The 24,367-nt window shown below is 44.2% G+C and overlaps 3 protein-coding genes across 3 annotated transcripts in view; 1 reads left to right on the top strand and 2 right to left on the bottom strand.

Moving 5' to 3' along the window:
* Nucleotides 1-7,465: 7,465 nt before the first annotated feature.
* On the bottom strand, nucleotides 7,466-15,052 carry trim45 (tripartite motif containing 45). Its single transcript, XM_068572633.1, has 8 exons — nucleotides 14,447-15,052; nucleotides 13,210-13,498; nucleotides 12,266-12,411; nucleotides 11,297-11,613; nucleotides 9,045-9,174; nucleotides 8,830-8,944; nucleotides 8,632-8,758; nucleotides 7,466-8,419 (listed from the first exon to the last, which is right to left on the bottom strand). The coding sequence occupies exons 1-8, from the start codon at nucleotides 14,902-14,904 to the stop codon at nucleotides 8,265-8,267; spliced, it is 1,737 nt and encodes a 578-aa protein (XP_068428734.1). The 5' UTR covers nucleotides 14,905-15,052; the 3' UTR covers nucleotides 7,466-8,264.
* Nucleotides 15,053-16,030: 978 nt separating this feature from the next.
* On the bottom strand, nucleotides 16,031-20,145 carry vtcn1 (V-set domain containing T cell activation inhibitor 1). The gene is made up of 5 exons (XM_068573129.1): nucleotides 20,114-20,145; nucleotides 18,898-18,962; nucleotides 17,422-17,775; nucleotides 16,266-16,517; nucleotides 16,031-16,185 (listed from the first exon to the last, which is right to left on the bottom strand). The coding sequence occupies exons 1-5, from the start codon at nucleotides 20,143-20,145 to the stop codon at nucleotides 16,073-16,075; spliced, it is 816 nt and encodes a 271-aa protein (XP_068429230.1). The 3' UTR covers nucleotides 16,031-16,072.
* A 1,774-nt stretch (nucleotides 20,146-21,919) lies between these two features.
* The window catches only part of LOC137783272 (CD209 antigen-like), a 3,099-nt gene continuing 651 nt past the window's right edge, over nucleotides 21,920-24,367 (top strand). Inside the window, exons 1-6 of the mRNA XM_068573074.1 lie at nucleotides 21,920-21,995; nucleotides 22,065-22,166; nucleotides 22,442-22,744; nucleotides 22,915-23,057; nucleotides 23,815-23,918; nucleotides 24,120-24,210. Of these exons, the coding sequence (XP_068429175.1) occupies nucleotides 21,923-21,995; nucleotides 22,065-22,166; nucleotides 22,442-22,744; nucleotides 22,915-23,057; nucleotides 23,815-23,918; nucleotides 24,120-24,210 (816 nt within the window). The 5' untranslated portion in view covers nucleotides 21,920-21,922. The remainder of the gene's footprint in view (nucleotides 21,996-22,064; nucleotides 22,167-22,441; nucleotides 22,745-22,914; nucleotides 23,058-23,814; nucleotides 23,919-24,119; nucleotides 24,211-24,367) is intronic.

The following is a 24,367-nucleotide window of genomic DNA, read 5'->3' as shown; positions in this document are numbered from 1 at the left end:
AGAAAAGCAAAAGGAAGAGGACGTAACATAAAACGCGATGTTTTAAGGTTGCAAAGTTATTTATTTAGCAGAGAGCAGTTCTTTCCTGACTAATTAAAGTAACTTTTGATACAAAAAAACTTGGACAACAGGATCCAGGTTGAAAAACGTTACCTTGTTGAGCGACCTTGTTGTGCTACGATGTTGCGCTACGATGTTAAATGGCCTGCGTTTGTGTAATCCTAAAGCAAAAATATTACAACAACCAGATCAACTTAAAGGGAGACATCGGAGAGAGACGTTCAGCTGATGTCTTTGTCGTGTTTTGGTAGCTTTGTGCAGCAGCGGCAGCTCCTCCATATATATATATTTATATATCATACATGGCTGCTGCTCAAAATTGAAAAATGTGAAGGAAGGCACTCTCCTTTATCAAACGCAGCCTGAGCTGTGTTGCCCAGAAGGACACAGTTTATCATATATCAGTCCTCTGATGTATGCAGAGTCATTTTATATTTTCTTGGCGCTGACAACGAGTACTCCGTCTTCTCTGTCTCTCAGAGAGGACGCCGCTCAACATTGAGACAGGTGTCACTTTGCCCTGAGCGGCGTTCCCCCTCCTTCGCCCCGGCCAAGAACAAACTCCCGGGCCAAAAAGCTCCTTCGGCTTTCCGCCGCAAGTGACGGGTGTAATTTGTCAGAAGCCTCCGTGACGACACTTCTCCCTCCGCTGCTCAATGGCTGGCTTCTCCTGTGGCGGGACGGCAAACTCTCAAAGACAAAAGGTGAACCGCGGGAGCACCAAACTTCAGGCTCTCGCTCCGCCTGAACAAAGCCACGTAAACACAGAAGCCACCATTCAAACAGAAGAGCATGTTCCACCGATGTGGAGGCCTGGAGGCATGAGGAGGTCTGCAGGCGCTGGGAAGTGTCCTGCTGGAGCGCCACTGTGATGGTCTTTAACATTTCTTTAAAGGGACTGGTTCGTTGGTGGAAAGTTCTTCTTGTGATCGTTCAGAAGCGCTTGGGCACTGTTTCTGAAAAAGGAGATTTGGTATTCTCAGTAAGCCGGTCATGCATCGTGGTTCAGTCCACCGCTCTGGTGAGCTGGAAGGATCGCAGGGATTTTCTGTTCAGAACTCTGGACACGTTCGAACCAGGTCTCCAGAGGAGGATTCATATAAACGTTGGCGATCCTCTGACGTCCAGGTCAGCGGGTTTGAGTTATAACCAAATACCTGAAAGTAAAGACCTTCCCATCAACTTCCTGTGAGTATGTTGAACTTTCCTTGAGGAAGACACTGAAACCTCAAGATGCCTGCCATGATGTACCAACGGCTCTAGAGAGAGAGAGAAAGTCACACAGAGGTCAAGCTAGCAGGACTTTCACCCAGGAGGCTGCTGTTCATGTCCCCGCGGAGAATGTTGAGTCTACACTCATTTACACACCTTGCTACATTGTTGCGCTACGTTGTCGCTGTTACATTTGTTGCCCTAACTTTGTTATTGTTATGCTTTGTTGCGTTACCTTGTTGCGCTATCTTGTTGTGCTATCTTGTTGCATTACCTTGTTGCGTTACCTTGTTGCGTTACCTTGTTGCGTTACCTTGTTGCGCTACCTTGTTGCGCTATCTTGTTGTGCTATCTTGTTGCATTACCTTGTTGCGCTACCTTGCTGCGTTACCTTGTTGCGCTACCTTGTTGCGCTACCTTGTTGCTCTACCTTGTTGCGCTACCTTGTTGCGTTATATGTCACGTTTCCTTGCTGCGTTACCTCGTCACGTTACCTATCTTCCTTCTGACCTTAAAGTCACCCTGACTCTCATTGTGCGACGTTAGCGATGCTAGCTCTCGGGTCGGCCTACATTAGTCCTCACCGGGTCGCCGTCAGCTCGCGTCCCAAAGTGAGCTTTTTCCCTGACAGCTAATCCATCCGCGCTCAGAGTTCAACCATGAAGACGATCGCAGTGTTCTGGTCTTTTTTTTTTGTTTTTTTGTGCTGAGTGTGCGAGAGTCCATCAGCCGGTCCTTGAGCTGCCGCCGGCTGCAGCCTCGTCTCTGCGGCAACGACCACAGGACCGCTGGGGACGCGTGTGATTTACGGGCGCGGCCTCTCAGCGAGTGAATTAGCGGCGGTGTGACACACAGCGTGCGGTGTCGTAATCGCCGTGAAGTCCTCGTGGACGCGAGGAGACACACACACACACACACACCCACACACACACACACACACACACACACACACACACACACAAAGAGCTGAGCAGACACTAAAAGACTGACAGTTTCCAAGTTGCAGAGAAGGAGGGTGTGTGAAACAAAAAACACACACTTTAGCCTTGTGACCCGTCTGTCAGAGCGCTAGGGGTCAAGGTCAACCGGCAAGGTCAAACGGCAACCTCTCGCTCTGGTGGACGAGCGGCATTTGTATGCACGTCCATGAAGGGAAATGTGTGTGTGTGTGTGTGTGTGTGTGTGTGTGTGTGTGTGTGTGTGTGTGTGTGTGTGTGTGTGTGTGTGTGTGAAGTGTCAATCCCACGCTCCGGCGGAGATAACTGTGCAGAGTGCTGAGAAAGGGTTTTCTGCACCGCGCTGTTGATTTTCGACTTTCCAGTTAATGGCGCGACGCCAAGACGCCGCCATCGTGGGGAGTCGACGCCGGGCAGCGCGGCATGCTGGGTAGATAAACAGAGCTCATGTCCACGTCTCCGCTATGCATCAGCGTGCGGATACGTACCTCACAGAGTGACGCTGAAGCATGGAGGGTCCCCATTTTAAACCGGTAAACCAGATTCAAGTCACACAAAGCGACTTTTTCTTCATGCTTTGAAGTGAAGTATTGTGTTGAAGTTGTATGTTTGTTGTTTGGTGCAACGTTGGCCTCCTGCATGCTGCTTTAAATTCATCATTTTACATTTTCACTGTGTCTAATGGATGAAAAGAACTCGTAATATAGAATATCATTTAGCGAACCAGGTGAGTGTGTGGCTGTAAAATGTCGATGGAAGAGAGAAAGTTATTCTCTTCTCCAACGCCTTTGTGCAATTTGTAATTGATGAGTCTTCTTGTCAGGTGTGGCCGTCGGTCCTGTAAACGGTCAGCGAACAGTTATTGAGTTTGGCTCCAGATCTCGTTGATTAGCGCCGTAAGATTCCTCTGATTATAATTTAATTTCACACTGATTAGTTTCACTGCGGCCGGCTCGTTTCCTCCAGACGCCGCTCTGCATCTCAATATCAACCGTTCACCACCACAAGAACACACGAGGAAGATTTAACGGGTTCTTTGTGAAGAAGAGGACCTTTAACTGAAATGTAGCGACGCTAGATGTCCTGTGCATCTTTGTGTACAAACAGAAGACACTTCTGTACGTCTGGTGCAGTTTAGTCGTCTCTGAGAGTAGTTTTGTCCTGATGCAATAAAACTCCTCTAGTACAAAGTGTGTAGTCGAGACGCCCTGAAGTGGCTTTGCATCTCCACCTCCGCCCTGAAATACAACGTCATCGTGCAGAGAGGCAGGTGAAACGGACCTGAGGGGATGCATCAGCTGCACACGTCCTCCCTCCCGCCTCTGATCTGCGGCGTATTGATCCGTGTAGATCATCACTGCTGCCGCACGGCTCCTCTCGTTGCATCATTGTGTTCTTCTCGTTGCTGTTTTGGCCCGCGAGCCGGTGCCATCCATCACAACGCTGTATCGGAAAACGATTCACATCCATTGGACACGCCCTGAGCCCGTGACGTCACCTCCACGTCGTCTTTAAGGAAGCAACAGAGGTGAAGGAAGCGCGCTGGCGGAAAATGACACTAGATGTGGTTTTACCTGCCGGACTGTTTGTTTGCTGGCTCTTTGTTTGAAGCCAGTCACAGAGTTTACTTTGCGTTTTGTTGGGATCCAAAGCATCGACTCCTGAACTGTTGTCATGAGGGGATCACATTTTCATCCTTCAACAGGGTCGCACAATTAAATGCAGATTGTCTTCACGTTTCACTGCTCAGCAAAACGCAATAAACACAACAAACACAGTTGTTCTCCTTTGCAGACAAACTGAAAGTGCAACTGTTCATGTCCTCAAAGTGTTCAGTGTTAGGATCGTGCTCCACACTGACACTGAGTTACGATCAAAATATCTTTTAAAAGTGATTTTTGGGGGGGGGAAAGAGGTCTGGAGACAAAACTGGTTCCACAGTTTTCATCGTGTTAATAAGTGTCTTTGTTTTGTCTCCAGACATCTCCACAACATTGATGTCAAAGTGAAATGTCCCAATCAGAACTCACAGCCAAGGTGAAGGTTGCCTCTGACGCTGTGTTTGAAGGATTGCTCTTCGTTGCTCAGCAGCTGTGTGACAATGTCCTAGAAGGCCTTTCCTGTTGCATACAAAGCATCTCCGTCGACTTCACGCAGCTGTAATCTTCTTAAAAGCTGGATGTGGATTCATTTTGCTCCACAGAGTGAACTCAGAGACAGCCGCTCCAAAACAAACAGGCTTCATTGGCTTTTACCAACTCCGGCGTGTGTCAGTGCAGCTGGTTAGGATCCAGTTAGAGGCCGTAAGTACATTACTGTCACGGCTGTGGCCTAACCTCCATGTCTGTAATCAGGTTGCAGTGTTCAACCTGAAGGAACTGCAGTCTGGTGATCACAGCCCAGCATGTGAACACACAGCCTGAAGACACAACACGCTAGTGTTTTTAAAGCCTTTCTGTGTGTGGATGAAGTACTCAGAGTCTTTACTTTAGAGAAAGTACCAACAGCACCTCTACAATACTCCATCACAAGGAGCTGAGCTCCTCATCTGACAGTGAGATGAAAGTTATCTTGCACTAAACTCAATGCAATCTGTATGGAAGCCCATTTCAGCCACACACATAAAAAAAGAGGACCAAAAAATAAAATAAAAATCAGGACCAAAGAAAAAAATTAAATAAATTTAGGACCAAAAAAAAATTAGGACCCCAAAAAAAAAAAAATTAGGACAATTTTTTTTTTTGTTGCCTTTTTTTTGTTGACTTGAAAAAAGGCAAAGAAAAACAAAGTGTCCAGTTTTATTCCAGGAGAGAAATGAAAACTTGACTACTGACTACAAATGGAAAAATTACAGTCCCAATTTTTTTTTTGTCCTAATTTTTTTGTCCTTTTTTTTTGGTCCTATACATATATATATTTTTTTTCTTAAATTTATTTTTTTTTGGTCCTTTTTTTGTGTGTCAGAAATGGGCTTCCATAAATTCGTCCTCAGAGACGATGATTGAACTTATTTCTATTGGACAAAGGGGGCGCTGTTGGAGCTGTCAATCATGTCCAGGTTACCCAGCTGCAATGCTTCTTCTGGTACACTTCAATGGGCTGAATGATATCCGCTCAGCAGATCCCAGCGTGTGCAAGTGCAGGACGACCCGTCAGCTGCCCTCCACAGGTGTCCCACAGGGATCGATCCTGGGCCCACTGCTGTTTTCTTTGTTTATTGATCTTTCATGAGCACGCTTTGACACCAACATCCACCTGTATGCAGACGATGCTGAAGTGTACTCACACGGGAGCAATATGACACAAACTAACTCATTCTGGTGCATATATGTTACACACTCTCATGCGTCTATGTTTTGTGCTTCTGCTGCGTATGTTTTTAGTGTCTGACGATGCAGCATCATTTTGTCTCTAGTCCATGTTTCTCAGAACCATCTTTTATGTATTTGCTATGCGTGGGTTGCTTTATGAGTCTTAATACTTGGTAATGCAGGATAACGATGTCCTGAATATTCTCTCCTCTCATATTATTGTTGCTGCATGATTAAAAGGGATAAATGATGCACAATTTTGTAATTTTAATCTTATATTCAGTTTTTTTAGTGGGATTTTTGTGTCCTCTGTCCAGGAACAAGGGATGAAAAATAGCCTTTTGGCGCATTCACAGTGATGTTTTATTAATGTTCACTGTTCCCACCAAATAAACCAAAATAATACAAAAGAACAGCGCTGCATGAAGACTACGTTCAGGAAAATGTACTTTACTTTTTAAAAGTATGAGTAGTCAGACAATAACGTATATTACGAGTATTGAATTATTTATACACGTATACCAGTACCTCAGTGAGCGAACACTCTGGTCAGCATCATATCCAGAAGCCGCTGGCTGTCGGGGTTTTGCTTCCTTACGTAAGTCGCTCTGGAAACCAGATTCATGAATTATTGACACTCGCTCATTTGAACAAATCAAGATGAATTATTCACAACTCAACACGCCGGGAACTCCAGCGGGGAATTCTGTCACATGGTCATCCAACTGTTAGATTCTGACCTTCAGTGTGAGTGTGTGTGTGTGTGTGTGTGTGTGTGTGTGTGTGTGTGTGTGTGTGTGTGTGTGTGTGTGTGAGAGAGAGTGTGTGTGTTCTCTCGTTGCATCTCCAACACGTCTGTCGGTTTGAGCTCATCGTGGTGGTTTGTGTTCCTTCAAGCCAACAAACACACCTGCCGAAGATCCTCTCTACTTCAGAGACGCTCTCACACGCTTCACTTTCCCTTTGCTTCGCTGTTTGTATAATTAACAAACAACAACAACAACAACAACAACAACGACAAGCAGGAATGTAGGAGATAAAAAACAAAGATGTCTGTGAGACAAGTTCACATCGACCAGGTGTGTGTGAGCGTGTGTGTGTGTGTGTGTGTGTGTGTGTGTGTGTGTGTGTGGGCTTAGTTCCTCCTGGTTTGACTTCACTGAAAGAAGGGAGGAAGGAATCGATCCTGAAGGAAGGTTTGAAACCGCTCCATCATCTTTAACCCGTCTGCCCTCAAGTCACTGAAGTGTGTGTGTGTGTGTGTGTGTGTGTGTGTGTGTGTGTGCATGCATGCGTGTGTGCCCAAGTGTGTGTATGTGCATGCATGTGTGCAAGTGTATGTCTGTGTGTGTACATGTGTCTGTGTGTGAGTGTGTGTGCAAGTGTACGTGTGTGAATGCGTGTGTGTTTGCATGTGTATGTGTGTACGTGTGTGTGTGTGATGTAGCGTCCTCCGCTTAAGACTTTTTCTGTCTCCATTTCGAAGCAGAATCATGATATTATTTTATATTATGATTTGACGTGTAGCAGCAACAGGATACAGACTGAAGCAGCGCTCTGCTGCCGCCTGCTGGTCAGAGGAGGGAAGAGCAGATTATGATTTATGCAAATCACTGAACATTAGTTTACTTAGGTTTTAATTTATTCACTTCAATCTCTTGATATTCATAACAACCTGAACAACGGCAACATGGAAATAAAAAAAAAACATATTTTGTATTTTCTTTTCTATTTCATCATTTTGCATTTCAATTAACTGGAATTCCTGAAGAAATGTTTTTTTCTCTCAAAGAAAAGTGTAATTTCGAAAGTTGTTAGTGGAGAAAAATGTGTTTTTCAGTTTTTATTTATTCTCTCAAAACTTTCTGTATATTCATGAAACATTTTGAAAAGTGTCAGTTTCTTTATTTCAATTTCAACGTCATCACAAAGTGGAGTAAAAACAACTTGCATGTATTCCTTTAAGTACAAATAAACATATTTCCAAAACAATATTAAAAAAAACTTAAAATACCATTTCAATCTCAGTTCTGGGAAAATAAATCATGAATTCACATTTAGAGGAAAGTTGTACATGAAGGATGTGATTTATGTTGTTTTGAGGGAAATTGATATTCAAACGTCCCTTTGGGGAGAAGTGTTGCTTTAATACGTCATAAAGAGGCTGAAGAGGAGAAACAGAGTTTATTGTGATGGTTCAGACCTTTCATGTGACATCGCTCAGTGTGGAATATTAAGAATATTAAGAATAGCTGTTTATATATATTCAGCATCACGATAGTTCGTCTGGCTCTACATTTATATTCTCCTTGACTGAAAACTATAAAATATACAAAAGTAATGAAGTTCAACAGTTCTGTGACTCTAAATGTTTCTATTTCAACAAGTTTAACATTAAAATGAATAAAACATAGATTTCAGCACCTTTTGAAACCGACAGCAGCTTTAAGGTTTAAGATCGATCTCCTCTCTGCAGAGTTTAACTACACAGGAAGTTAAGGAAACACAGGAAATAATGACATTTTATTGCTTAAAAATAAAAATAATAAACAGCATTGTGAAAAACAACGGGTCCAAATTCAGTAAAATAATTCATATTCAGTAGCGATGAACACAAATGATGCTGTTAGAACAGATGCAGAGCCTTTAGCTTTGAAGCTCACACTCAGCCACTGGACAGCCTCCTCGCCTCCTCGCCTCCTCGCCTCCTCGCCTCCTCGCCTCCTCAGAGCTCACAGGTGCGCAGGTGTCCTCGGGCAGAGACGGCAGCCAGCACGCTGGGAGGAAAACACTCGGACCGCTCCGCCGTGCTGCCGCAACACGACCAGTGAGGCTTACCGGGGTGACCTCTGTGACCGTGACCACACCCCTTAAACCCACCTGCAGGGAGACGGAGAGAGAGAGAGAGAGAGAGAGAGAGAGAGAGAGAGAGAGAGAGACAGACGGGGAGAGAGAGACGGGGAGAAGGACAGGAAAGTAATTAAAGCCCTCCTATTGGTGGAGTCCTCTTAACTGAACACCTCCCATTGGTGGAGCCCTCTTAATTAAAGCCCTCCCATTGGTGGAGCCCTCTTAGCCCCTCCCCCCGGTACCTGGCATGGTTCCTGTGCAGCCACAGAGAGCCTCTTTGGCTCCTCCGCTGGAGCAGAACGAGCAGCAGTGGAACGTCCCGCCGTGACGCCGCAACTTCCTGTTCACCTGCAGCAGGAACGGAGAACCCTGCAGGACAGGACGAGACGGTCAGCTGTCTGTCCTTCAGCCTGTCTGTCTGCCTGCCTGTCTGTCTGTACCTTGACGTGTTGCGCTCGGACGCAGACCCACACTGAGTATTCTCCCGTCTCTGCAGGTGTGTACGTGACTCTGTAGGATCCGTCGCTGTTGTCCGTCACCGTCGTCTCCAACGAGCTGCGGGACAGAAACAGAGAAAGCTTAAAGCTCCGCCCCCCTGGCGGCTTCTTCTTCTTCTTCTTCTTCTTCTTCTTCTTCTCCTCTTCTTCCCGCTCACCAGTTCTTGGCCTCCTTGTGGACGATGCTGACCACGACGTGCTCGCCGCCGCGCTCCACCTGCTCCCCGGCCGAGTCTCGGCACACCACGGCGAAGTGGCCCTGCTGGCCCTCCACGGCCCGCTGGAGACCTGCGAGTCAGAGGTCAGAGGTCAAAGGTCACAGGTCAGATACGTAGACTTCACTCAGACTGTCTCCCATCGTCTCACCCTCCAAGACGAGCCCTCACGTGGGACACTCCCCCCCTACAACCACCCGGCCGATCACAAAGGAGCCGCCCCGTCGCTTGAGGCTCTTCTTCTGTGGTATTGTTGTTGTTTGTGTTCATACGCGTGGTTGGATGCCGTCGCTAATGACCCTCCTCAACGACACACTGCGCCTTCAACACAACACCTGTGTGTGTGTGTGTGTGTGTGTGACCGGATCACCGTGAGTAATAACTTCCACCGCCGCCCTCCTAAACCCTCCAGCTGCTGCGGCCTCGCCGCCCTCCACCGTCCGGCGGCTGCTGATGATGCGCGTGAGGATTATCGGGCGATTTTAAGCCGAGCTTCCCGGCAGCTGTCGGCGTTACGGACTCAGCCGGTGCAAAGCCGGCGCTCCTGAACCCTCCGATCACACGGAGAGCTGGCGGATAATCGCCGGGTTAAACCCGCCGGGACTTCTGCTTCTCTGATCGCCGGCGTGGACGCACAGCCGGCCTTTTCTCTGGAGAACGTGGACCACGTCCACAATGGCTCCTGGACGGCGCCACAAGTGTTTTAAATTGAATTGTTCGGTGCCTTCCCATCAACCCACAGAGTAATACTGCACTTCTTTAGAAAGATTACGACCTAAAGCGTCCAAATCTGCAAGAATAAATCACAATAAACACAAGCGTTGACATTCAGGAAGCGTATTCAGTCCAAAAAAACAGGTTTTTCGGTTCAGAAAATGAAAAATTGACCTGAACCGGACATCAAAACGACCCCCTGCTTCTGCAGAGGAGTCTGAGGACCAATGGGATCGCAGGATCTCGGAACGTCCCTCGATCAATTTAATATTCGCAATTAGGAGACACTAATACTGGTCAGAATATGATCTAGATTGATTCATTAGACTCCCACAGGCGATACAGTTCCAGAGATGTGTCTTTGAGGATCTTTAAAAAACAATAAAGTTAAACCTCACGTCTCTTCTCACAGAGGTTACGCTACTTTAGCAATTTAAATGAATCAAATCAGAACTGTGGATGAGGAGATATCACCGTTTTAGTTTTGGGTTTCAGTCGGCTGCAGTCTGTTACCTCGCCGCTAGATGGCGCCACATAATCCTATATGTGTGTGTGTGTGTGTGTGTGTGTGTGTGTGTGTGTGTGTGTGTGTTATGCGGTGGTGGATAATAACTGAGTACATTTACTCTTCTTCAGTTCTTCAGAACATGTGTGGTGTCTGTCAGCAGTGAATCCTCACATGCGGTCGCTTCAGGTCATCTGTGTGTGTCTGTGTGTGTGTGTGTGTGTGTGTGTGTGTGTGTGTGAGTGTAGTCGTGCTGCTGCCTTCAGGGCCGTCGGGTCGCCTCCACATTCCTTCGGCTTCACATGAATTCTTTCCAAAGCGCCGGGAATGTTAACAACCGTGTTTAACTGAGAGCCGCCTGCAGCATTCTGGGAAGAGTTGAGCATTCTGGGAAGAGTAGTTTTATCTGTTCAAAGAAACACCAGAGTTGTGTGGTTGTTTTATGTCTCTTTGTAGTAGTTTTACGTACTTTTACGGTCATTTTCTGTCTATTTGAAGTACTTGTGTCGTTTTGTGTCTCTTTGTCGTAATTATTTAAACATTTTTTAAGTGATTTTCTATCTATTTGTAGTAGTTTTGTGTCTTTTTGAGGTTGTTTTGTGTCTCTTTGTAGTAGTTTAGTTTTTGTTTGTGTCATTTTCTGTCTATTTGTAGTACTTTTGTTTTCTTTCTCTGTAGTACTGTTGTGTATCTCTGTAGTACTGTTGTGTCTCTCTGTACTAACATTGTGTCTCTCTGTAGTACTGTTGTGTCTCTCTGTACTAACATTGTGTCTCTCTGTAGTAATGTTGTGTCTCTTTGTAGTAATTTTGTGTATCTTTGTAGTAATGTTGTGTCTCTGTAGTAATGTTGTGTCTCTTTGTAGTAATGTTGTGTATCTTTGTAGTAATGTTGTGTCTCTTTGTAGTAATGTTGTGTATCTCTGTAGTATGTGAGTCTACATGTATGTTGTGAGTCAGCTCGTGCAGTTGTGTACCTTCTCCCTCCGCGGTGCACTTTGTGAGCTCCAGCGTGTTGGAGTGGATCGCCCCCACCAGCGGGTATCCGTCCACCTCGCCCGCCGGCTCGCGGGCAGCGAAGCGGATGGCGGCGCCGTCGTCGGTGGCGGCGCCGTCGGGCGTCGGGTCGTAGCCGGTCGCCGCCAGGCCGCTCAGCCGCCGCAGCGTCACGGCTTTGGCGCTCAGGATCTCGGCGTCGGAGCCGCGGCTCAGCAGCCGCTCAGCGAACGCCACGGCGCCGCCCACGTCCAGCAGAGCCTGCTGCAGCTGCGCCCCCTGCAGGTGGAGCTGGTTCCTGCGGACAAAGTTTACATTATTACATTCTACACATTTATGAAATTATACATTTATAAAATTAATAAAATCATAACATTTGTAAAATTATAAAATTATTAGAATTATTACATTTATAAAAAATAATATTGTAAATGAATATAAGTATTAAATTAATAAAATAATATTATAAATAAATAAAGTAATGATCAATAAAAAATAATAATAATAACAAGTAAAATAATACAATTATATAAAAATAAAAAAAGAATTAAATAAATAAATAAAAGTAAAATAATAATAAAATAAAACATTAAAACAAAATAAAACATTATGAAAATAAAATAATAATTAAAATAAAATAATGAATCATTAAAATAAAACATTAAAATAAGACATAAAAAAAACATAAAATACTGTACTCTCTCTCTCTCTCTCTCTCTCTCTATATATATATATATATATATATATATATATGTATATATATATATATGTATATATATATATATATATATATATATATATACATATATATATATATATATACATATATATATATATATATATATATATATATATACATATATATATATATATATATATATATATATATATATATAGCTTCCTGTTAGCTTCCTGTCCCGCGTTAGCTTCCTGTGAGCGTAGCGTGTTACCTGCGTTGGACACGCAGCTCCTCCAGGTGGCGCAGCAGAGACAGGCAGTGCTCCTCCACAGCGTCGGCGTACGCTCGAGCGAACGCTCTCACCTCGCTCGCCGTGGCGTCCACGCGGGCCTGCAAAGCATCCTGGGAAACGTCCACCTGGAGCAGAGCGGACAGACAACACATTGTTTCATAAAACTGGATTTCTATTTGTTCTGATGCTCATCGTGCAGCACGACGCTGCGTCCTCAACACTTAGAGGTCTGAGGTTTAGCATCATGCTAACTACAGCTTTTAATCCAGAGAACGCTGCTCACTTTGATTATGAACAGATTATGATTATTTCTGTCTATTTGCAGTCGGTTTATGTCTCTTTGTCATATTTTTGTCTTTTTTGTGTCATTTTCTGTGTATTTGTAGTAGTTTTGTGTCTCTTTATAGTGATTTTGCCTTTTTCTGTTGGTCATCTTCTGTATATTTGTAGTTTTCTTTCTCTGTTGTAATGTTGTGTCTTCTTGAGGTTATTTATGTGTCTTTGTAGTAATTTTGTAATTTTTTCAGGTAATTTTCTGTTTATTTATGGTAGTTGTGTGTTTTTGTGGTTGTTTTGTGTCTCTTTGTCTTTTCTTTTAGTTCATTTTGTGTCTACTTGCAGTTGTTTTGTGTGTTTTTGTGGTCATTTTGTGTCTCTTTGTAGTAATTTTGTATTTTTTTGGGGTCATTTTCTGTCTACTTGTAGTTTTGTGTCTTTTTGAGTCTATATGTCTTCTCTCGTATATGTATTTTATGTTTTTCTATTGTCTCTTCTGGGTTGGTTGTGTCTCATTCAGTGATATTGTGTGTGTGTGTGTGTGTGTGTGTGTGTGTGTGTGTGTAACCCTATCTTCGGTCTCCTGCAGCTGTCCACCGTCCCTCTAGAAAACTACATGCACTGAGACTTGAAGTGTGGCAGCAGACCTTCTGCAGCGCGTCCTGCAGCCGCTGCATGTGCGGGCGCAGCCGCCCGGCCACCGCCTCTCGGATGCGTCCCCCGTGGCGGTCCACGGCGTCGCGGGCGGGGCAGCAGCCGTGGTCGCGGTGCAGCGTGGCGGCGCACTCCAGGCAGACGGGCAGGTCGCATGGCGGGCAGAAGAGACGCAGCTCCTGGCCCGGGTGCAGCGAGCAGAGCACCGGGCGCCGCACGCGACCGCCGGACTTCAGCTCCTCCAGACGCCGCACGGAGTGAGACGCCGTGCGCTTCTGCCGCCTGCAGAGAGGAACGCAAGGAAAGGGTTCCACGTCACAGCCGGAGGAGAACGTATACGGCTGGAGACGAGACGAGAACGTGGAAGATACAGAACGATGAAACGTAGAAGAGAACTTACCGCTGAGTAAGAGGGAGGAGCGGAGAACAGGAGGGAACAGAATGAGAGTTACCTTGTTAGTCTGTTAGTGGCACGGCTCAGAATAAACAGGAGAACCTCACAGTGGAGGAGTTTAATGATCGGGAGATTATCAAGATTATCAAGATTATCATGTGACGAGAGAAAACAACCAGAACAGAACAGTAATGTAATATAATATATGTTAATATAATATATTACAATATACTGTATTATAACATAATATAATATATTATAATAGAAAATATGATAACATAATATAATATATTATAATATAATATACTATATTATCATATATTAAAATATAATATAATAGTTATAATATAAAATAATATAATATATAATACCTGTGCGCCTGGCAGCAGAATATAATATAATAATACATAATATAACATAATAATATAATATAATAAAATATATTATAAGAAAAAAATCTGTGCGCCTGGCAGCAGACTATAATATAACATAATAATATAATAATATGATATAAATACCTGTGCGTCTGGCAGCAGAATATAATATAATAGTACATAATATAATATAATATTATAATATAATAAAATATATTAAAATATAATACCTGTGCGCCTGGCAGCAGAATATAATATAACATAATAATATAATACCTGTGCGCCTGGCAGCAGAATATAATATAACTTAATAATATAATAACATAATAATATAATACCTGTGCGCCTGGCAGCAGAATATAATATAACTTAATAATATAATAACATAATAATATAATACCTGTGCGCCTGGCAGCAGAATATAATATAACATAATCATATAATAACATAATAATATAATACCTGTGCGCCTGGCAGCAGAAGGCGCACAGGTTGACGCAGCAGACGTCGCAGCGGCTCTCGGCTCCTCCCTCCCCGCACAGGTCGCAGCCCAGCGGGCCGTCCGTCAGCAGCGTCTGCAGGAACACCTCGTCCAGCGCCAGGTGGTCGGTGCTCAGGCCGCCGGGGCCCGACGCGGGCAGCTCCACCTCGGAGTCGCAGTCGGGGCAGAGCACGGTGACGGCGGGTCGGTCCCCGTGCTCCTCCAGCGCCTCTGCGCGCGCGCCGCGTCCCGGACCCGGACCCTCGCGCGCGGCCACGGAGAAGGGCTCCAGCTGGCCGATGCAGTCCGAGCAGAAGGTGTGCAGACACGGCAGGATCTTGGGGTCCCGGTACAGGCGCTTGCAGCCGTTGCACACCGCCCTCGGGTTCACCGGGACCCCGGCTCGCTGCCCCGAGCTCGGCTTCGACTCCTCTGACATTGTTGGGCTCTTTGGAGACTTTTGTGGAGCCGGTGAAGCCCCGCGAGAGACCCGCCGAGCTCCCCGGAAGCCGACGGAACCGAGAGAACAAGCAAACACACGCAAACTACACGACGGTGGACACAAACACACACTTGTTACACACACCAAAGTCTCCACTGGAAAAAAAAAGTCTCACTTTTCCCTCGGGAGAAGTTGGCTGCGTTCAGGCTCCCTGGGACACGTGACACCTCGCTCACTTTCTGGACCAATAGGAAGCCTCTGTGGACCGATCGAGGGGCGGGGCCAAACACGTCCCGGGACTCTGCGCTGCCTGTCCCGGCTGAGTGGCGCCCTCTGCCGGCAGGACGGAGCCACACACTTAATATACACTATATGTACCTCTATTTCACTCTATATACTTTATACACACTTAATATACACTATATGTACCTCTATTTCACTCTATATACTTTATACACACTTAATATACACTATATACTTTATATACACTTAATATACAATATATATACTTTATATACACTTTATATACCCTGCCTATATACTACTATTTCCCTGTATACACTTTATATACACTTAATATACATTATATAAACTTTATATGCACATTACATACTGTATATACTTATATACACTGTAGGGACTTTCTATCTATCTACACCTGCACCTCATTGGTAATTCATATTATTTATACAACATATATTTATGTTTATATATATTTCTTTGTATGCCTTGTTTTTTTTTTTAAAGCTCCATTTTCTCATTTGACGTCACCACTGTTGAAACAAATCCACTTTAGAACAGTTCATTTATTAATTAACTCAGTAATACAAAAACAGTAGAATACTTATTTCATAGGATCATTGAACGCGTTGAAATTTAATATATTGTTTCAAATACTTGTGATATTAATTTTCTGCAATTTCTACATGAAATTAGAAAATACATTATCCGATTTTATGTTTAACAGACAGTATACATAATTATTATTATTATATATATATATATATATATATATATATATATATATATATATATATATATAAAAAAGAAAATGTTGATTAAGAAAGATGTGTTACACTGTCACAACCCCTACTACAGATAGAGAGTGTGTGTGTGTGTGTGTGTGTGTGTGTGTGTGTGTGTGTGTGTGGGTGTGTGTGTGTAATTAGGTGATACAATAGATGCACAGGGCACAGGCTATAAAGCTCAGGTGTGTTGATGCCAGCGAGGAAGACGCAGCGGTGAAGGTGAAGTAAGTGTCCCCTGTAACACCGGACTCTGCAACATAAGATAATAACACATAAATATATAATCCGTTGTTAATTACATTTGAGTTTGACCTTTGACCTCGAGCCTACCTGTCACGCTGGCCTTGGACTCGGCCGTCACCAGGTCGTTCTGGATCCTGCAGCCGTACATGGCGCCGACGTTGACCGGCTGCAGCGAGCTGTTGATTCTGAACGACCCCATGAAGTTAGCGATGGCGCTGGTGCTGCTGTTCAGGACGGCGCCGGAGAAGTCCGACCACGTCACGTTAGGTTGGGGGAACCAGCGCGGGGCCTCGGCCATCAGGACGCTGCCGGAGAGCTTAAACGTGGGGGCCGAGAAGGCTGAGACAATAAAAAATATCTATTGTTTAGGCCTTTCCTCTAAAATGTCCGCCCCAAAGTAAAAAGGGTGCATCTCTGCAGCCACGAGAGCTGTTTGAATAATGTTGTGTTATAATAAAAGGTACACATGTCAGATGTTGTTCAGATGTGTAAATATCAGTCTGTATGTTTCTGGTTAAGAGGAAATGAAGATGACACACAGAAAGAAATGAAAAGGTGTCAAGTCCAACTATAAAAAAATGACTTTCAGGATGATTATTAGTTTGAAATGAACATTCAACATGTGAATGTTCAACATGTGAACATTCAACATGTGAACATTCTCTCTGCAAAGGTTGACTTTGATAAAGTGAAGCAGAACAAAGTCAGAGAGTCTAGAACAGAGAACATTCAGACGAGGACTCATTGAACCCCAATGGCTCCAATGGCATTGGAGCTATTGGGGTTCAATGTCATTTGACCCATTGGGGCCCAATGGCTCCAATGTCATTTGACCCATTGGGGCCATTGCCCAATGGGTCCAAATGGCTCCAATGAGTCCAATGGCATTGGACCCATTGGGGCCATTGGGGCCCAATGGGTCCAATGCCATTGGGCCCCAATGGCATTGGACCCATTGGGGTTCAATATCATTGGACTCATTAGGGCCATTGGTCCCCAATGGGTCCAATGACATTGGACCCATTGGGGACTACAAATGTTCTCTTTCACCCGCTAATTCACATTCATAAGAAGTACATCCATATTTGATAAAAACACACTAAAATGCAGCTGTTCTCATCAGCTCTGAGTGTTTATACATGTTAGCAGGAGTCACACACACTGTGTCCTCTGACCTGCTTGTAGATGCTAATTGGCTGTCAAAGCGAACACAGTGAAACTGGAGAGGCGAGTCATCTTCTACCTGCGGTCCTGAGGTGAACCGTGACCTCGCCGCTGCCGCTGGAGGAGCTGACGCTGCAGGTGTAGTCGCCGGCGTCGTCGCGCCGCACGCTCCTCAGCAGCAAGGAGGCGTTCCCCGCCGGCAGGGCCTTGGGGAAGAGCTGCGTCCTGCCTCTGAACTGCGGGTCCTGGTTCCCGAGAGCCGGAGCGCCGTCCCGGTACTGGTACACGGTGCGCCCCGCCTTCGCCCAGGTGACCGACACCTCTCTGAGCCGGGCCGGCTGGCTCTCCGCGTTCAGGTAGCAGCTGAGCAGCTCGTCGATGCCCAGGTTGGCGATGGGCGTCGTGTCGAGGCTCGACACCTCGGACGGTTGTCCTGCGGGAACGACACCGAGGTTATGGACTCACAACGCGGGAGACGTGATCCTCTTTGATCCTCTTTGATCCTCTTTGATCCTCTTTGATCTCGTTACGCTACTCTGGTCTCTGAGGGGTCTTTCAGAGGAGATTTACTTTAGAGCCATCTGGTGGCGAGGAGGCAGATTGCAACGCTCTGAACGCCTCAGCTCACTTTCAAAGTACAGAGGCCCGCAGGTAGCGATGTGTGTCTGTGTGTCTGTGTGTGGTTGTGCCTTTGTGTCTGTGTGTCTGTGTGGTTGTGTCTCTGTGTCTGTGCCTTTATGTCTTTGTGTCTCTGTGTGGTTGTGTCTGTGTGTCACTGTGTCTGTGTGTTTTTCAGTCTTCGTGTGTGCGTGTAGTTGTGTCTGTGTGTCTTTGTGTTGTTGTGTGTCTTTGTGTCGGTGTGTGTCTGTGTGTTCTTCAGTCTGTGTGTGTGTAGTTGTGAGTCTGTGTGTCGTTGTGTGTCTGTGTGTAGTTGCAGTGTGATCATAATTTAAACCTAAACATAAAAACACGATTAAAGAAGAAGAAACATCGTCTCTGAGATTATAAAATCTATTCCTCTATTTCATTTTTTAAACTGCAGCTTTTTCATGTTTTACTGTTTTTAATGTTTTACTGTGTTTAATGTTGTAACAAATGTTCTTATTGTTCTTAAATCTTCTTTTCTTTTGCTCTATGTTTTAATGCTTTTAACAGTTTCATGTGAAACACTTTGAATCTACAAATAAAGTTCCTTAATGTCTCTTTCTAAGCAAACACAACGATTCTCAGTCGTTTACACACTCACAATAATGAAACACTTTCTGCCACTAAACCTGAAAAGCTTCTTTATTCCTTTTGTTATCGTCCAGAAGCGATTGATAGATTATTGACGACAGGATCAGAAACACGACCACAAACCTCATCTACTTCGAATAAACAGGAAGTGTACTGGATGTTTTTACACACACTCACACACACACTTGGTGGTTTGTTGTCTACCACAGGAAAACACACACACATAGTCACACACACTCACACACACACACACGTGTCGCCTCCGGCTCGACAGACAAGCCGCCCGGCAGGATCTCAGCAGGAACAGGTCGGGTCTTACCTGTTAAGGACAAGGCCAGGATGAGGATGATGGCCGTCCCGAAGATGATGATGAGGGCGATCATGCTGCACACAAACAGACACACAAACAGGGGAAAGCGTCAGCGGCCGGTTGCTCTAAAACCAACCAAACATGTGGGTCGACTTCACAGCCAGAAGACTTCCACTGGGGAAAGAGGAGTGTTTGCACATCATTGACTTCAGGAAAAGAAGAAATACAACCATCAAAAGGAGTTTTGCATGAAGAGAACAGAAGTATTATGAGCAACATTTACTTAAAGCACCAGAAGTTTTGCAGAAAAAACACCTGTGACCGAATAAATATCATTTGATTTTACATTGTTTGTTTGATTGTGACATAACGTTTGGTAGTTTAGTCTTGTGGTTCTGCAAAGAGTCGCACAATGAACCTCTGGGGACATTCTTTGCCTTTTCCTTGGTGAAACATTGGATGGTTTCACCTCTTCTGGACTTAACCTTTTGGAAACCGCCAATTTTAAGTCCCAGCATGCCCCATTCAGACAATCTTTTGGCATAAAATACGTAATTCTTTTCCATTTTTGAACCGAACGACACAGTTTTTTGACTGAAACTTCTTCCTAACAGGACAAGACTTTGTTTTATTGTGATGTTTGTTGCAGATTCTGATTCTTTAGGTCCTAATCTTTCCATAAAGGTGTCTTATTGACACTCCAGGAGGCATTTTTGGGGAATCTGACTCACATCATGCTGGATGTTCATAGTTACCATCAAAATATCTTTTAAAAGTGATTTTTTTTTGCAGATATACATTATTTTCCCAAGACTTTGCTGAACAAATATATACAATAAACACAAGTATTGGAATTAATTTAGGGTTCCTATGATGACTCAAACAGGGAAAAAGAGGTCTAGAGACAAAATTGGTTCCACAGTTTTCAACGTGTTAAATTAAAGTATTTTAAGTCAAATGTCATAACTGGACATCTGAAATGAAACAAATTAGCTGCTACTCGACGTCACTGGTTCAATAATTAAACTATAGTTTGTGTTTTTTAATCAGAAAACAAATCAGTATCTTTAGTTGTTAAAGAAAAAGAGTAAAAAGTATAAATTTGCCCTGTAAAATATTCAAGAAAAGTACCTAAAAGTACCACTTAACCACAGCACTGAGTTACTTCCCACCACCGCTGAGAGCTTCACACTTTCAACTCTTTCAAAAACCTCGAGGGTCGCACCTGCCGAAGATGATCTGCCCGAGCGTCGCCATGTCGCGGCCCGGAAACCTCGTCCCTCTCTAAGAGAAGAACAAACAACGATCCGATCAGAGGTCCAGTCCCGCCATTCCTCCAGAGGATCCTCCACGGCGTCGCTCACTGACGAGTGTGTGTGCCGCTCGGCCTCCTTCCCGGCGCTGTGAAGGCCACGCCATGAGTCAATATTACCTTTAAGGTGTGCTGGCTGACGCGTCGTCACAGGAGATCCATCCTCTGATGAAGAAACCAGGGGAACGCTGCTAATTAACAGGATTCATCCGTCTCAATTCAACGGAGTGAAGATACACTGTAAAAAACATGTGTTGGAAGTGCAAACTTTAGAAGGAGAGGTTGTTATTTCCTGTAGTGTTCGCTACCAATGTGTGAAACTAGACGGACTAACGTTGTGGCAAAATAATTTACTCAAGGTGGAGTCAATTTCAATGTGTCATGGTGGAAAGACTCAGACACACACGGCGTGGACTAAACACATAAACTCCTCAGTGAAACCCAATATAATGATAATAATAACTTATAATATAGTAGTAGCTCAAAGTACAGGTGGACAATAGAATAAAACACTAAAAATGACAGTGGATGCTAAAATATAAATGTCCAAGGAGCATCTCAATAACCAAGTCTGTCTGAAATAAAAGCATAAATACATGTTTTATCTTTTTAGGGTAGGAACCGTTGCACTTTGTCGATGTTTCTTAAGTGATAAAAAGCTAGTTTGGTCAATTGACCAAGTGACGTTTCCTACAAGATCTCTGGAACCAAAATGTTGATTAACTTCATTTAAATTACTAAAATACAGTAAAGAGTTGTGGGAAGAGATCTATCCGAACAGAAAAAAATACCGTTAAGTTTATGTAATTACATAAAACCTGTAGCCTAACCTCAAAAAATCTTGCCATCATTTTTTCGAGCAAAAGTCACTTTTCACCTTTCTGTTAATAACTACACCTCAGAACACATAACTGCTAACAGAAAGCTAACACAAGAGGTGCTAACATAACGTTAACACAAGAGACGCTAACAGAAAGTTAACACACGAGATGCTAACAGAATGTTAACACAAGAGATGCTAACAGAACGTTAACACAAGAGATGCTAACAGAATGTTAACACAAGAGATGCTAACAGAACATTAACACAAGAGATGCTAACAGAATGTTAACACAAGAGATGCTAACAGAACGTTAACACACGAGATGCTAACAGAATGTTAACACAAGAGATGCTAACAGAACGTTAACACAAGAGATGCTAACAGAATGTTAACACAAGAGATGCTAACAGAACGTTAACACAAGAGATGCTAACAGAATGTTAACACAAGAGATACTAACAGAAAGTTAACACAAGAGATGCTAACATGAAGGTAACACAAGAGATAGTAACAGAAAGTTAACACAAGAGATGCTAACATGAAGGTAACACAAGAGATAGTAACAGAAAGTTAACACAAGAGATACTAACATAAAGTTAACACAAGAGATACTAACAGAAAGTTAACACAAGAGATGCTAACAGAAAGTTAACACAAGAGATGCTAACATGAAGAGCACACAGATGTTGCAGTACGCTCGTATGCTAGGTATAGATAATGGAACAAAGTCCTCTTAAAATGTAATATTACAAAAAAGAAAAAAGGTGATATTTTTAACACCACTGAAAGTCAGAACTTCCTCTTTTTTGACGAGACACACTCAAGTATAACCAGGAAGAGTTTCCTCATTTACATTTAGTTGCTGCTGCAGCGCTGACTTGTCGGCGTCCTGGAGAGCGATGGAGGATATATACGCCAACATTGAATATGACAAGTCTAAAGTTTCCTTCAGGCCTTCGGCGCCTCACACAGGTAAGCTGTTCGAGTCTGCGTCTTCATCTGATCCCTGTCGGTGGACTTCACTGTGACCTTTGTGTTCAGGTGGCAGCAGCTCACAGAGCAGATCTCATGGAGCTGCTGCTCTCTCTCTGGGGCTGCTGAGTGCTCTCCTGCTGGCCGGACTCGTCGGCCTCGGTGTCCACTGTGAGTCTGATGCCCGTCCTTCCTTCCTCTGCTTGACATTTCCTTGTTGGTGTGAGTCCTCATGTAGATGAACCTCTCTGGCTGATCAAGAGCATCGACATCTGCCAGCTTTAAACTGGACCTGAGCGGTTTTAGTCTGGTTTCTCAGTACTTTTGCTCAGTATCATTATATTAGCTGGAAAACATGATGGGATGTTCTGGCACATGAAGTGCACATGAAGTGCACATAACACATGAAGTGTTATTATCTTAATTTATTCCAGACCATAACTCAGCCCGTGGATCAGCTGCAGATCTCTCCACCATCAAAAACAACCTGACCTCCATGACCAAAGAGAGAGACTCGCTGACCTCTAACCTCACTCAGGTGTCTGACGAAAGAGACCGGCTGACCTCTAACCTCACTCAGGTGTCTGAAGAGAGAGACCGGCTGACCTCCAGCCTCACTCAGGTGTCTGAAGAGAGAGACCGGCTGACCTCCAGCCTCACTCAGGTGTCTGAAGAGAGAGACCGGCTGACCTCCAGCCTCACTCAGGTGTCTGAAGAGAGAGACCGACTTCAGCGTTGGTCCAAACTGAGTGAGTGCTTGTTAGTTCTACTAAGTCAAGTTAAAATGAAGTGGTGTTGAAGGAGAAGCTCCACAGCTTAAAAGTTCAGCGGTCAAAGCAGGAATTCAACTAAAGAACACAACTTCTTCATTTTAAGGGTGTAGGCCTTTAATGTTTTTTTGTTTGCTGCATTTTTACAGAGAAGACGTGTCCTGCAGGATGGAAGAGGTTCAGTTGTTCCTGTTATTTTCTCTCTTCACGGTCTGACACCTGGGAACAGAGCAGAGAGGACTGCAAAGACAGAGGAGCAGATCTGGTGATCATTGACTCGCTTGAAGAACAGGTAGCGTGACATTCTATACGCATTTATAATTTGTTTTACCAAAGGTTTCAACCTCTGGGTTTAACAAGAAATCACAATGCAGAAGTGTCTTAAAGCTGCATTCTCTCTCTTGACCACCAGGGGGCGACTCCTCTGGTTGTATAGAAGTCTATGCTTCATGTCTTAAAGCTGCATTCTCTCTCCTGACCACCAGGGGGCGACTCCTCTGGTTGTATAGAAGTCTATGCTTCATGTGTTAAAGCTGCATTCTCTCTCCTGACCACCAGGGGGCGACTCCTCTGGTTGTATAGAAGTCTATGCTTCATGTGTTAAAGCTGCATTCTCTCTCCTGACCACCAGGGGGCGACTCCTCTGGTTGTATAGAAGTCTATGCTTCATGTGTTAAAGCTGCATTCTCTCTCCTGACCACCAGGGGGCGACTCCTCTGGTTGTATAGAAGTCTATATAAGTGACTCTACTTCTCTCTTGATGTATTCCCTCAGTAAACATTGTAAACATGAGTTTATGTCTCAATCTCTAGTTTCAAGTCTTCTTCTATACAGCATGATGTTCATTTAGTACATTATGGTCTGTTAGAGTCAAACAGACCATAAAGCAGAGGACGCTTTAGGGGCGGGGCTACAAGGTGATTGACAGGTCTCTATAAAAATGTTTTACGGTCTGGGAGTCGACCTTGTTTTCCTGACAACAGGCTTAGAGAGCTTTTATTTCTTCCTGTATGCAGGAATCAGACTTTCTCTACTTTTATCTTGAACAGAAATTCCTCTCAAGCATCGCCGAGCATCGCACTTGGATTGGTTTGACTGACAGAGACGACGAAGGCAGCTGGAAGTGGATTGATGGGACTCCACTGACTCAGGCGTAAGACACACTGCTGCACCTACGAGTAGTATTTTAGTAAAACTCAGATGAAACACTTACTTGCATGTGTTGCATGTGTGGAAGATATTGATTCCAATTTTTTGTTCACTGGAAAAATTTAAGCTGCATGAAATGCTGTTTTCGGCCTCTTTGATGAAATCAAAAATTCTATGAAAATTCACCATCTCAATCCCCTCTTAGGTACTGGGGCCAACAACCTGATAACGGGGGAGGAGATCCACAATACGGTGAAGAGGACTGTGCTGAAATTGTAAATTCCTGGAAAGCAGAAGTAAACTGGAATGATGTGCGGTGTGATAGATCAATGTATTGGATCTGTGAAAATCTGGCTTAATATTTCAAGGTTTCAAGGGTCATTTATTATCATTATGCAACACAGGGATGCACAACAAATAACAACAATCCAGTTGTAGCCAGTTTATGAAACA

This window comes from Clinocottus analis, unplaced genomic scaffold (assembly GCF_023055335.1).
Source record: "Clinocottus analis isolate CAN_PGR_092001 unplaced genomic scaffold, fCliAna1.0.p SCAF_12, whole genome shotgun sequence".
NCBI classification, from domain to species: Eukaryota; Metazoa; Chordata; class Actinopteri; order Perciformes; family Cottidae; genus Clinocottus; species Clinocottus analis.
Note: the sequence above shows the minus strand (reverse complement) of the source record. Positions and strands in the feature narration are given on the sequence as shown.

What these genes read in the sequence shown, in the direction of transcription:
- trim45 (XM_068572633.1), bottom strand. Translation starts at nt 14,904, where the DNA reads ATGTCAGAGGAGTCGAAGCCGAGCTCGGGGCAGCGAGCCGGGGTCCCG. An exon ending in TTCTGCTGCCAGGCGCACAG is followed by an intron (nt 13,499 to 14,446) that starts GTATTATATTAT and finishes TCCTCTCTGCAG; the next exon opens with GCGGCAGAAGCGCACGGCGT. An exon ending in GTGCACCGCGGAGGGAGAAG is followed by an intron (nt 9,175 to 11,296) that starts GTACACAACTGC and finishes TCTGACTCGCAG; the next exon opens with GTCTCCAGCGGGCCGTGGAG.
- vtcn1 (XM_068573129.1), bottom strand. Translation starts at nt 20,145, where the DNA reads ATGGCGACGCTCGGGCAGATCATCTTCGGCAG. An exon ending in GGTTCACCTCAGGACCGCAG is followed by an intron (nt 16,518 to 17,421) that starts GTAGAAGATGAC and finishes TTATTGTCTCAG; the next exon opens with CCTTCTCGGCCCCCACGTTT. An exon ending in GTCCAAGGCCAGCGTGACAG is followed by an intron (nt 16,186 to 16,265) that starts GTAGGCTCGAGG and finishes CTTATGTTGCAG; the next exon opens with AGTCCGGTGTTACAGGGGAC.